The sequence below is a fragment of the Athene noctua genome, chromosome Z, assembly GCF_965140245.1.
Source record: "Athene noctua chromosome Z, bAthNoc1.hap1.1, whole genome shotgun sequence".
NCBI classification, from domain to species: Eukaryota; Metazoa; Chordata; class Aves; order Strigiformes; family Strigidae; genus Athene; species Athene noctua.
The window spans coordinates 35,805,413-35,819,049 of NC_134077.1; the positions used below are offsets into that span (position 1 = coordinate 35,805,413).

At 37.5% G+C, this 13,637-nt stretch overlaps 1 protein-coding gene across 4 annotated transcripts in view; it reads left to right on the top strand.

The window, feature by feature from the left end:
* Positions 1 to 9,263, top strand: part of PJA2 (praja ring finger ubiquitin ligase 2) — a 40,965-nt gene extending 31,702 nt beyond the window's left edge. For all 4 annotated transcript variants that reach the window (XM_074931891.1, XM_074931888.1, XM_074931889.1 and 1 more), the window contains 4 exons: positions 989 to 1,100; positions 6,782 to 6,896; positions 7,235 to 7,350; positions 8,575 to 9,263. In XM_074931891.1, the coding sequence (XP_074787992.1) occupies positions 989 to 1,100; positions 6,782 to 6,896; positions 7,235 to 7,350; positions 8,575 to 8,706 (475 nt within the window). In that variant the 3' untranslated portion in view covers positions 8,707 to 9,263. The remainder of the gene's footprint in view (positions 1 to 988; positions 1,101 to 6,781; positions 6,897 to 7,234; positions 7,351 to 8,574) is intronic.
* Positions 9,264 to 13,637: the final 4,374 nt, after the last annotated feature.

Genomic DNA, 13,637 nt, shown 5'->3' on the forward strand with positions numbered 1-13,637 from the left:
GTCAGTCTCTGTGAGAAGAGGCCAGGGCTGCCCCATGTGGGACACAGCTGATTCCTCACTGCAGGGTGGTGCCTTTGGGAAAGTATTTTAAAAAGGGTAAAAAATGCTGCACAGCAGACTGTAGGAGAAAGGAGTGAGGACAATGTGAGAAACAACCCTGCAGACACCAAGGTGAGAGGAGAAGGGGGAGGAGGTGTTCCAGGTACTGGAGGACAGATTCCCCTGAAGAAGACCACAGTGGAGCAGGTGGGTATTTGCTGAAGGAACTGTGCTTGTAGAGAGCCCGTGCTCAGGTAATTACTGAAAGACTGCAGCTTGTGGGAAAGACCCATGCAGGAGTAGGCTTACCCTAAAGAACTGCAGCCTGTGAGAGGGACCCCACACTGGAGCAAGGGAACAGTGTGAGGAGGCAGGAATGGCAGACAGGAGCTGCCACAGACTGACCACAACCCCCATGCCCTGTCCCTCTGCCCTGCTTGGGGTGGAGGGACATGGAGGAGTCAGGAATGCAGGAATGAAGCTGAGCCTAGTAAGAAAGGGAGGGCTGAGGGGAAGATGTTTTAATTTTTGTCTGTTTCTCATCATCCAAGTTCATTTTTACCGGTAATAAATTTCATAGAATCAATAGAACAGCCTAGGCTGGAAGGAACCTCAAAAGATCGTCTGGCTCAACCTTTCAGTTAAGCTAAGGTTCTGCCTGAAGTTGAGTCTGTTTTGCCTGTGATGGTGAATGGCAAGTAATCCCCCTGTCTTTAACCCATGAGCCTTTAGTCTTATTTACATGCCCATCCCGTTGAGGTGGAGGAGTGAGAGAGCATCTGAATGGATATCTGGCAGCCAGCCATGGTCAACCCAACACAACCACCTCATGAGAGTATATGCACACAGTGGTTAACAGGTGATGCGCAGTAAATTGACGTATCCAGCCCTCATGTTATTACTACTTAGTCTGAAATAAAGACTGTGTTTCCTAACTCATTTTTTTCAGACTACTTGATGAGTTTGGTGATGGCCTAGGACTTGCTCAAGCCTTTCCTTATGTGAATCCTCAATATCTCGCATTTGTGGCGATAGAGGAACACTTACAACAAGCTATGGAGGTATTAAAATATTTTTGATGGTATTATTTTAGTGATACTGTGACACAAGTTTTTATTACTGAATCCTTTTTCAGCATGATCTGAAAATCGGGGAAAAAATTAGTTTCCTGTTTTAGCTTGAACTTTCAGGTCTGCAAACAAAAAGTTGAAAGTTCTTTCAAATTGTGTAGTGTAAGAAGTCATTGATTGGTGCTACTCCTTTTAGAATATATATTTATTTCCTCTTAAAGGGAAAAAAGATATTGTTTTCTACCAGTATAGACATATGCCATTCAAATTTTTCTAAAGAATGTTGCCAAATTCCCTATGTAACAGGATTTGTGCCTGTGAATTGTCCAAGCTTTTTTTTTTCAGGAGTACAATTGGATTTCTCATACTTTTATTCCTCAGTAGAAGACTTTTCTGTGTTTGTCTTGACTCCATGTTTTAAATTAAAAAAAGACAAGAAACAAATGACTGAAAAGCAAAAAAGCCTTTTACCTTTACCTTGTTGTAATCTAATTTCGTCTGTCTGACTTCAGATAAACCAGATCATTTGTTACCAAAAACCATCATGGTTATGATCTTTGTTCTTTTCTGTGTTACCTGATGTTGGTCACCATCAGAGTAAGTATGGAGCTAGCTGAAATAGTTTGATGCAATGTGACAATTTTTGCACTGCCAGAAATCTCCCTTGCAGGATATTTGTCAAAATAAGAGTTAAATGATGTGTAGGTGTATAATATGGTGTTACACACAACATTAAATTTAATTGTTGTATGAGTTTAGGGACAGCAAGGGGCAGTTTGACTACATGCTCTTAATGAAAAGGGGTGAACTGGGCAAACTGTATGTCCTAGTGTGCTTGAGGATAAAATACCAAGGACACTCTAAAATGCTTTCTAAAGCTGACAGTCTATGGAACAATCATAGATTTCCCCCCTCCCCCCCCCCCCCCATGGATAAGTGTAGAGTCAATTATTTTGTAAATAAACTTCATGAGGATTTTCCAAGGGTGTGGAAGGGTTCTTCCCTGAAGTTGGCAGTCATTTATTTTCAAGGTATTGTTCATCTCCCAAGGGATATGAGAGGTCAGCATTATAAATAATCAAGTACCATAGGGTCTTCTCCAGCTGTGTAGGATCTTGTTAGTGTTACTTGTCTGTAGACATGTCAGTACTGCTTATTAATGTACAGGAAGTGTGTTGATATCCATACTAAAAAAGCAGTATTTTGAAGTTGGATAAAGAAAATTCCTTGTCTTTCATAGCTGCTGGTTTTCAAGACATCAAAAAGAACAGAACTACAGAAGCAGTGGATCTTCTTCTTTGCACCAAAGCAAAAGGATATGTGTAGAGAGGGGAAACTAATCACATAACTTCTTTATTTTAATCTGTATGATAACACTTGAAGAGGAGACTGAGACTGTTATGGCTCTTGAGTTTTTCTTAGAGTAACTTGAATAATGTTACACAGTCAGAAGAAACTTGTCAGGCTGACCTGTAAAAGCAATCCTAAGTAGCTATGTGCATGTCTGGCTGAGAAGATGCTGTAATTATGGTAGTGTCACCAGGAACAGTGTGTTACAGAACACACTCGGCAAGCAGGTAGATGACTACAAAGGCAGTTATTCTCTGGTACCTGTGGTACAGGTCACTGTGGATGATGGACAAGAGGGAAAGCCAATTCCCTTAAATACTTTTTGTGCTTGAAATTAGCACTTAAGGGTCTAAAACTTTGTGATGGGCATAGAAGTTTTGCACAATTGGAATTAGTCAGCAGAAAATGGTAGCTGAGTAACAGAAGGAATAGCAGTATAATCTGTGACTAAATGGACAACATGGATTTTGAGTAAGAATTCTAAATACTTCACCAAGTCTCAAGCAGAATATATGGAGCACCTCTCTTTCCTGTATGAAGATGGTTACTAAAATTGTTCAGAAAATAAGAGAAAGGATTACTCAAAACTGTTGAACATTTTGGGTAACATTGCAAATACTTCTGTAAGTTGAGAGAAAGTGAGCAGAAAAAAAAGGCTCTGTAATGTCTATCCAGAATTAATTGTAATTGTTTGCTGAGATCCTGTATTTCAGTGACCACAGCAAGATGTAGACAGGATCAAGATATAATGTTTTCTGCTTTCTAGAAAATAGGGAAAAAAGGACTTTTAAATGGCTAGTCCAGTATAGTCTCTTAATAAAATATGATATGACCCTGTCCCTGACTGGATTAACACAGACTAGAAACTTGTGTTCCTGAAACACAATTCTCCTAGTTGTCAGACAGTTGTAGATTAAGATGTAGAAGTGTGTTCTGCAAATTTAAAAATGTAAAATGTTCCATTAAAATAGTAAATATCTCAGTGTTACAAAGCCTTTTCCTTATTTTTGGTACTGTGGTCACAGTGCTTGCTCAGATATCCAAAGTGTGGTGTAAAGCATTTTCAGGAGGAAAAAAATTATTTAAAAAAATTAGTTTCTTTTGTGAAGCAAAACCCAACCTGAACTAACTTTTCAAGTTTGTGTAGGAGAGATTGTTGAAAAAGTCTTTGCTTTCTGCTAGAAAATGCAATTTTTTATTTTTCCATTTATAGGGTATGTAGAAAACGTTTGTAATATGACAATTTTTGTTCTGAAGTTTGTTGCAACTACATATATATATGTATGTGTGTGTATATGTATGTGTGTGTGTGTATATGTATATATATATGTACCAAGTGGGGAGTTAGAGATCACTGAGGGGGGGTATTTTAGTAACTAAGGTCAAGGTGATCAGGCTTGAGAGCTATTTCAGGGAAGTGAGAATTGAAGCTGGTTGTCTGTCTTCCTCATAACTGGTATTTTATGCTCCTCATCCCTCTCCCCAAGAGTAAAGGGAATGATTTAATCTGTTCTTGACATAGTTAATCTTATTTTGGTAATCAGGACTGGTCCTGGTTTTACTAGGCATTTTTCTGCAGGATGATTAGATTTGAGTTTCACCAGATGACCTTTCCTGCCTGTTCTACAACTTCTGTTTTCACATTGCAGTTCTTACTGCTTGCATGTGTGTTTTCTTTCCCTGTTTGAACAACTATACCTCAAGATGGTTTGCCACTTTGCAGTTACATACTATCTATATATTTATAATGGACTTTCTAATAGGCTACTTGTTGCCAGTAATACTATTTCAGTACCATTTAGGTCTGGCTTTAGAGCGAACAGCTGTGATTTAAATCTCGCTTAGTCTGATTCTACCTTATGGGTGCAACGTATCTCTGCTTTTGCTTCAAGTTTAAAAAGTAACCCATCTGCTTTCCGGTAGTAAGTATTTTTACACCAGAGGTTTTGTAATGGAGAAGTCTGAGCTTTGACTAGGTTTAAGTATTATTAGGGTAACTCTACCCAATCTCTTAATCAAATCCTGTCTAATGACTGTGACTTCATTCAACCTCATACTGATTTATTTAATCTATTTCCTTAAGTTTCCCATAATTCTCTTAATTAAATTAGTAGATTCATTAACCAAATCCTTTTCACCTTTTTCACAACATAATTGATTGAGAATCTACTATAGCTCAGAAAATTTTCTGAAAATTTCTCTGTCCAGCAAACTAATTTACTGTAGCCATGAAATGCTTGAAAGGGATGTGACATGATAATGCATCCAGAATTCAAGTATACCTTAATTGAGGGTGGGAGGGGGAGATATGTCCAATTATTGTGACACTTAGAGGAGACAAGTAGTGAATATATTAAATATTTTTTTAAAAAGCTATGTTCTATAAGACTCTGGGATCCTAAAATGTAATAGCCTGTATGTACATTTGTTTCTATTTTTACTTCCCCTTGTTTTAAAGAAATTACTTCACTGAGAGTGTTTGTTTTATTTCATTAGCAGTATAGAACAGGTTGGGTGTCACTGCAGTGTCAGTAACTTGATTTATTTCCTGTGCTGATTCACACACGTGAGGAGCTCAAACCCCTGGAGGCTATAGCACTACTGTTTTTAGCAGTGTCCAGCATTTGGTTTATGGTACATGGAGCAGTAAGCAGTTGCACAAGTAATAAGAGGAAGGAAATAAAGATATTTTTGAAATTATAAAGATATCTTATAAAAGTTGTAAAATGGGCACTGCTGTGCTTTGAAGATGTGGTTTTAAGCATCAGAGTCATTGTAAGGCTTTCTGTCTGTGATGTTTCTTTTGTATAGCTTTCAAAACCAAACAATACAATGCTTTTTTGAGAGTACTAATACTGCATACAGACAGAGAGGTTTGATACATGGGTAATATTTCATCCTTCTGTGTTCTTGGGATCTTACCTAATTTTTACTTCTGTAATAGTTAAGTATAGTATTTTTACCTACAAATTATTCTCAGACTATAGCAAAATGCCATTACAAATACTAAAATCACCTTCATGTTAGTAAGGCAGTATTGTCTGCAGTGGCAGTGTTGAATATTTTTAAGCTGTTAAATTGGAGGAGTGTACCTGTTTTGCAGGTGGACTTGTTCACTGCACTAGAGAACTGTCTAACAATTTGATTTAAATTCATAGACTTATAACAGAATACATGTGGCAGTAAGAGCTGTAAATATTTGTCCATTAGCTCATGCTGATCTCTCGGCTGCCACAAACATTTGACTGTAGGTGCAAACCTGCAAATTTGGAGATCTATAATGGCATGGTTGCCTGAGCTACCTTGCCACTGTGATAAAAGTGCAGGAGTGTTTTTAGGCTGCAGCTCTAGTAGCTTTCTCTAGTTTAAGGAGAAAGACCACTGAAGATGTATGTTTGTATATAATCCAGTGTTTCTCTAGTATATCTTTTGGTTTTTAGTTAAACCTACTCCCAACATTACAAAAATGTCAGATTATCTTAAACATCTCACCAAGTGAGTTTTGTGGCCATTAGAGTAAAAAATGTTAATGCTGATTAGAGTAGTAAATAGTGGTTGAGGAGTTGTGACTAGTTCATTCAGGGTATGAACTCTGTGCTTCTGTGGTCTTGGCTCTTCAGTTTCAGTTTGTTCTGCTGTTCAAACCCGTATATTTCTTAGTCAGTATAACCAATCTGAGTTCTGTGTTGCATTTTTTTTTTTTTACTGGAGATCTTTTTAGTGTCTTACAGAGTTGAATATATGATATAAATTATCAAATCTGCCTGCTGTAGTGTCAGGATCTTAAAGATGGTGAAAAATTTGTTTCAAACGAGATGACTTCATAGCACTGTCTCTCGTCATTATACAGATGAGAAACATATATGTGGATCCTGGTTTTTTTCTGAAAGCTTACATTGGTAGTGTAGCTAAGGTACTTAATATTTTTTGTTTGTATCTGACTAAGGAAGCACATTAATGATGCTTTTATTTTCAGAAAGCAAAATGTAATGACAGTTTTGTATAAGCAATCTTTATTACATTTTTGACTTGCTACCTTTTCTGAGACTTTATGAAATGAACAAATAAATGTTCATTAGAGAATAAATTGTGATTCTGTCCGCATACTTTAAGAAGACTTGAAAATTTAGCTGTTGCTCTTTTGACCTTCAATTTAATCTCATTTATTATGAAAATAAAAATGATAATGGTTAGTCTGGCAGATGGAACTTCCGTTTAAGAATGTTACTATTAGATTTGGATTCTTTTTCTTGCTTATTTGTTTTTACATGGAATGTTGTATTTATGACTAAGAGAACTTGGTCTCTGGTCACCCTTTTCAGAATGCTCTGGCACATTTGGAGTCACTTGGAGTTGAAGTTGAACAGGCTCATCCACCAGCTACTAAAGAAACCATAGAATGTCTGCCACAGATTATTGTCACAGATGACCACAATGGTATGGAGAAGTAATTAAGAATTACTTAATAATACTTAATTAATAATCCATAAGTAATTAATTAAGTATATAAGAATAAATTTAACTTACTGTAATACCATAGATGCAGTATTTGAATATACTTACTGTGCAGCTGATGATGATGTTCTAAGAATATTCTGAATCACGAATCAGACTGAATATAACTTTGATCAGTTTGGAAAACTCATCTTTACTGGAGTGTGGTTTGTATTTTGTAATCATGATAGTGCTGGTAATATATGTATTTTAATTTGAGCTCATCTTGGGTGTAAAACAAGAATAATAATAATAATGCTTTTTCTTCGTCATGGGTGTAGGTCAAGAGCAGCGTTGTACTGTCTGTTGCAGCGAATATGTGAAAGATGAAATCATGACAGAGCTACCCTGTCATCATTTGTTTCACAAACTTTGTGTTACTCTTTGGTTACAGGAAGTAAGTACCCAGGACTGGTGGGGGTTTTGTGTGGTTTATTGAGTATTTGCCTTCCTCTGGGAAGAACAGTTTGTTACTTCTTGAAAATGTGGGATGAAATGCAGGGGGGTTGGAGCCAAATGATCTTTAAGGTCCCTTCCAACACAAACCAGTCTATGATTCTATGAAATAACTGGCTGCTGATTTTATGCATTATGGAATCAAATCCTACTGAGGGAAGTAATTTATACCTGTACTCACCTGAAGGGCCATTTCTTGAATAGAAGGGGTATTTTTTTGGGAAAACCATGGTCTGCCTTTAGTAAGAATGAAAGAGATGGATGAGTTACAATTTGTTTTGGTACAAGAAAAACTTTCTTTACTGTGCTTATACCTTGAAGTAAAGATGGCTTGTTTTTCTCTGAGAATAGCAAAATCTGATCTGTCTTGCTAGAATGTCAGGGCCATTTATGCTGATGGCTGAGGGTGGCGGGAGAAATACTGGAATGCTGGTAGATTAATTAAAAAATTTTACCATTGGTAAATCTACATCATATTAAAATTCATTTTCATAATCTGTAATCAGTTTCCTTCTAAATGTCTTAATAAGGCTTATATCATATTGATGCTGGACTAAAAGAACTGTAATTAATGAATTGGGCATTTTTTTTCTTTGCACTTGCACTCTTACACAGGGTATGAGCCTGGATTGCTAGTTCTCAGTTAGCCTACAGTGTAATACATTGTTTCTCAAAAGGTTCAAGAGGAAGATTCTGACTAGGGAGATCAGGTCAGAACACCTCTAGGATGGGTTATTGGTGCTTTAAACTTATATTAATAGTGTTGATTACCATGTTGATATTGTTTGTATTATGTGTTTGTTGCCTTTTTCTGCTGTAATAGTAAACTGCTCTTGCTAAAAAATAGGACAAAATCCATCCTGTTAGATTTGGGCTGTACCTAGTTTATCCTTGATTCAAAGAAAATTCCCACCTGCAAAACAGGTTCTTTGAAGAAGACCTTGCAGAGAGCCTGATATATCTGCCATGTAGCTGGTGTAAAAGCAAAAGAGCTTTCTTCTGAGATCATTAGTTTCTCTTAGCTCTGGGTAGCTATGCAGTCAAATTTGACTTTGAGACAGTGGTGGTGTGAGGACATTAAATACTTCATAAATAATAACCTTTAGCTTTTCAACAGAATTGAATGAAACTGTGCAAATGACCTGGGTTTTTTCTTTTTTTGTAGTCAGGAACATGCCCAGTTTGTCGTCATGTGCTTGCACCTGTGCTTCCTGAAGCAGCTGCTGCTAATGTTCCCGTTCTATCCAACCATGATTCAGCATCTTCTGTTCACAGTGCTACAGGGACTTCAGACTAGGGTCTGAAACGAAATCTTTGTCACCAAAATAAAAATGTAAATTTTGTCTGTTTAATTACAATGTGAAAGCAATTATGTATAAAATATTATATGTAAAATACTATCTGTATTATATATTTTTGCTTGAAAAGAGGTTGCAAGACTTTCTAAACTCTTTAGGCTTACAATAGTAGCTCGAATTTTCAAAGTGTAAGTTAGAAGAAGGTGCAACCTTTTTTCTTAGCAGAATGTTGCTGGTAACTTTAATGTCTAAAGGTTATATTATGTTACCAATATACTATTAATGTGGCACTCTGTTCCTGTTCTTGCAGCTGCCGTTGCAGCTTATTAAAGTTATGTTTATAATTTGTTTTCCGTAATCTAACTGAACTATTTGTTTTTGTCAAAGTGCCACTGAGTGACTTTAATTGATTTCTTGTATTTGCATCAAATGTGAAGATGTTCTGTGATGCCAGCAGCAGTAGAATTTGATTTCACTGGAAACAAATTGCATAATGGAACAGTATTTCTTACCAGTTTATTCCATAATAAACTTTTTTCCTGATGTCAGAAGTGCTATTAAATTGATCCTGTCCTTTTTTTTTATAAATGCTACCACCATTTTTAAGCTTGTATCCTGTATATTTATATGAACTATTGAACTTCAACATTTGAAGTTCTAAATTTCTAAGAAGTTGCATCTGTAAAAGCTGAGCAGATGATTCTTTCAATTTGTGTTTAAATTCTATTAATTAGGTCTCCTGCACTCTCTTGCATGTGTGCATGCTCTTTCTCTTTTTAAGATATATTTCTTTTATATACATCAAGGGTGGGACTGGTTTCTAATGCAAATATAGTTAAAATACTTTTGGCTGATGGACTCAAGTCTGAAAAAGGTAGAAACTTGACACACTTAATTGAAAAATACATTTCAGTACTTGGCTATTATGATAGTTGTGAAGTTATTTCAGAAATCTAAAAATTAGAAATGTTTCTGGTATTTGCACTGGTTGCAGTGGGTTCTGCTACACTTAATATTTTAAAGGAGAGAAGTCTTATCTCTAAAATGTATTTCTATAAATAATACTCCAGTATATGCAAAACTTTTAAGGAACATGGGTTAATCATTACAGGACAAAAATATTTGGATGTGTATGTGTGTACTAATGGATGCACAAGAACTCTTCTGTGCCCATGGGGTAGACACACAGTTCTTAAAATGTTGGTGCATGGGAATAATATATGAGGGGTCTACTCAAACCCTCTTAAAACAGTTACAGATTTTTTTTTCCATAACTTTTAAATCAAGGTGAATGAAACATTGAGAAGCAATTGCTTAAAAACTAATAATCTTACAATAGCTTGCTGGCTGCTCAGTTATGATTATGGCTGCCATATTAGTATCTAATTTCTTTGCAAATATTAATATGTTCTTTTATTAGCAGTACAAGATAGTATGTCCCTCAGACATGAATATTACTGAGTAGTATGACATACTGTACAATGTAACTGGCGGACTGCAGCAGAACAAAGAATTGGTGGCAGTTGCCCTGAGCCTGCTCCTGAGGTTTTTCAGTTATGTCATTCCAAGGCTTAAATTATAAGGAATCCAAAACAATAGGGTACTGGTGAAAAGTGTCAGATGTTTAGTTCCTTGCTGGCTTATTTTCCTGTATTCAAACTTTATATTTGCTGAAGTAGGCATCAGTAGGACTTGGAGAAACATGAAAATTCTAGGCATACTCACCAGCAGAATTCATACTAGTCCAAAGAAGTGCTGTAATCTTCCACATCTCTTACTACAAACTAGTGCTGTGGAGAGTGGCTGATCCATGGTTACCAACTAACCCAGGTGATAAAATAGTAATGCAGCCTTTAAAGCTCATCTAAGGTGTGTATGGGATGTGTGTAGATTTAAGAGAAAGTGAAAATGAAGACTTCTGTACTGCTTGCACGGGGAGAAAAACACCAGAATGGTGGATTTAGTAGTGTAAAAATTTTTCTTTGTTAGGACTTTGTTGTTAGAGTAGCTCCCGCTGCAGCAAATGTTACAAGTATTTTAACCACCTGGTGCTTTGTTTCTCTCTAGAATTATGCAATATGTTGGCCTTCATTTAATCTCATAAGCACAGTGTTTTATAAAAGAGAACTACTTTAAATCTTGTGGCAAGATTTGGAAATCCTTTTGATTCCAGATTTAGCCAGCAATGTCAAGAGCTAAACTAGGAGATTTTCCATTCCTGTGTTGTTTGTTGTTCGCCTCAGCTCTGACTTATTCCTGTTTCTAAACAACTGTCTAAAAGAACTATTTTCCTTTTTTTTTTTTTAATGTGAATGTAGAGACCTTATTCACAGATCTTCCCTGGCTCCTTGTCTGAGCAGATGCAAGTTCTTTCTATTGAAGTGTCTGAAAAAGTGTATGCTAGGTCATACTTAAAAGATTACTGATAGAAGTGTTTAACACAAAATAGAATGTAAAAAAAAATCCAAACCATTGTGTCCAGATGTTTGTTGTGATTTTTTTTGATAAATGAAATCATAACAGATTGCTCTGCAGATTCTGTGGTTCCTGCTTAAAATATAAAACTGTTTGGTTAAAATGGATGTAGTTCTTGAAAAGGCATTGCAAAGTATGATTTTCTAGGATAATTAATTTTCTTTTTGTTCAAAAAACTTTTAACTGCAAGGAATAAATTTTTTTTTTCATGTTAGGTGAAACAACCATTCCATAAGAATGAGGAAACAAATGTGAAAAATAAGCTGTTTCTGTTAAAGATTTCTTCTCTATACATGCACTGGTATATTGGAAGCATCTAACTTAACTATGTGATGAAAACTGAGTTCATTTTAATATTTCCATGAAACATTTTAATTCCAAGGTTAAAATGCTTTTTTTTTTTGCTTCAAGAAACCCAACAACAGAGCCTCTTTAATGTGTTCCTCCTTTCAAATTCTCAGATTTTGAAAAGATAATTTCTGTTTCAGCTGTTAGACACAAAAGTAACAAGCTTTTGTTAAATAACTGTAATGAAAGCAATTACCGTAGTGTGAGAAGAACCTCCCTTCAAGCCAAAGGGGAAGTTCCCTTAGTTCTTCTGTAGGTCTTAGGATTTTTGGTTAAGTTTACTAGGTGAGATGTCTGATAACAGTTGTAACTCTGCAGACACCTTCCTTGTTATACAATGCAGAAAACCCCTGTTTCCTTATTCTGTGCTTGACTGAACATCTGAGGAAAACCAACCCTTTTACTTGCCTTTTTTTTTTGTTGATATAGAAGAGTTACAAAATGCAATTCTTTAGTTCTACAAGAACAACTCCTTACAGGTTCTATAAGCTGTTTACTTTTCCTGTGAAAAGAGTTTCAATCAGGATGGCTTGGGTTGGAAAGGACCTTAGAGGTCATCTTCCACTCGGTCACATTGCTCAAAGCCCCATCCATCTTGGTATTGAACACTTCCAGGGAGGGGGCATCCACAGCCTCTCTGGAAAACCTGTTCCAGTGCCTCACCACTGTGAGAGTAAAGAATTTCTTCCTTCTAGCTAACTTAGATTTACCCTCTTTCAGTTTAGAACTCCCTCATAAAGTGTCCCCTACCCATCTTGTCTGTAGGCTCCCTTCAAGTACTGGAAGCCTGCTGTTGTCTCCCTGGAGCCTTCTCTTCTCCAGGCTGAACAACCCCACCTTTCTCAGCCTGTCCTCATAAGGCAGGTGCTCCTGCCCCCTGATCATATTCTTAGCCCTCCCCTGCACCTGCCTGAGAAAGTCCATGTCCTCCTTATGTTGAGGGCCCCAGAGCTGGACACATTACTCCAGATAGGGTCTCACAGGAGCACAGTAGAGGGGGAGAATCATGTCCTTTGACCTACTGTCCAACTTCTCTGGATGCAGCCCAGGATGCTATTGGTGTTCTGGGCTGTGAGTGCACACTGCTGGCTCAAAGTCAGTTTGTCATCCATCATTACCCCCAAGTCCTTCTCTGCTGACCTGCTCTCAATCCACTTATTGCCCAGTCTGTATCCATGCTTGGGATTGCCTTGACCCTTGTGCAGGACCTTACACTTGGCCTTGCTGAACTTCATGAGGTTTTCATGGGCCCACCTCTCAAGCCTCTCTAGGTTCCTCTTGATGGCATCCTGTCTGTCTCAATTATCATTGACACCACACAGCTTGGTGTCACCCATGAACTTGCTGAGGGTGCAATCAGTACCACTGTATGTGACTCCAACAAAGATGTTAAATAATTCTGGTCCTGGTACAGACCCCTGAGGGACACCACTCCACTTGGATGTCAAGTGTTGACTGCAGCTCTTTTGAGTGTGACCATCCTGCCAATTCCTTATCCACTGAGTGATCCCTCCATCAAATACATGTCTCTCCATTTTAGAGACAATTGTGTTGTGTGGGACAGCATGGAGTGCAGTGCACAAGTTCAAATAGATGATGTCAGTTGCTCTTCCCTTATCCACCAATGCTGTAACCCCATCATAGAAGGCCACTGAGTTTGTCAGGTAGTGTCATGGTTTGAACTTGACCAGTAGCCAGTCACCACATGACCAGTTTACTTCCCTTCCCACCCCCCCACCCCCTTGCCGATGAAACGGGAGGGACAAAAAAAAGAAATCTGTTTAATAAAAAAATTAGTAACAAAACAATAGCAAGTCCAAATGGGTGATATCCAATGCAGTTGCCCATTGACTGCTGACCGGTACACAGCCCACCCCCAGCAGTGATCCCAACTGCACCAGAAATGCCACCACTGACTGGAAAATGGAAACTGAAATGAGGGAGCACATGTCCCCTTATATACTGAGCATGACATCAGATGATATGGAATATGTCAATGATCGATCCAGGCCTGGGCCTCTAGCTGTGCTCCCTCTCAGACTGAGGAAAGTTAACTGTATCCTGGCTGAAACCAAGACAGGCAGTATTTGCCCCTAGTGAAGCCATG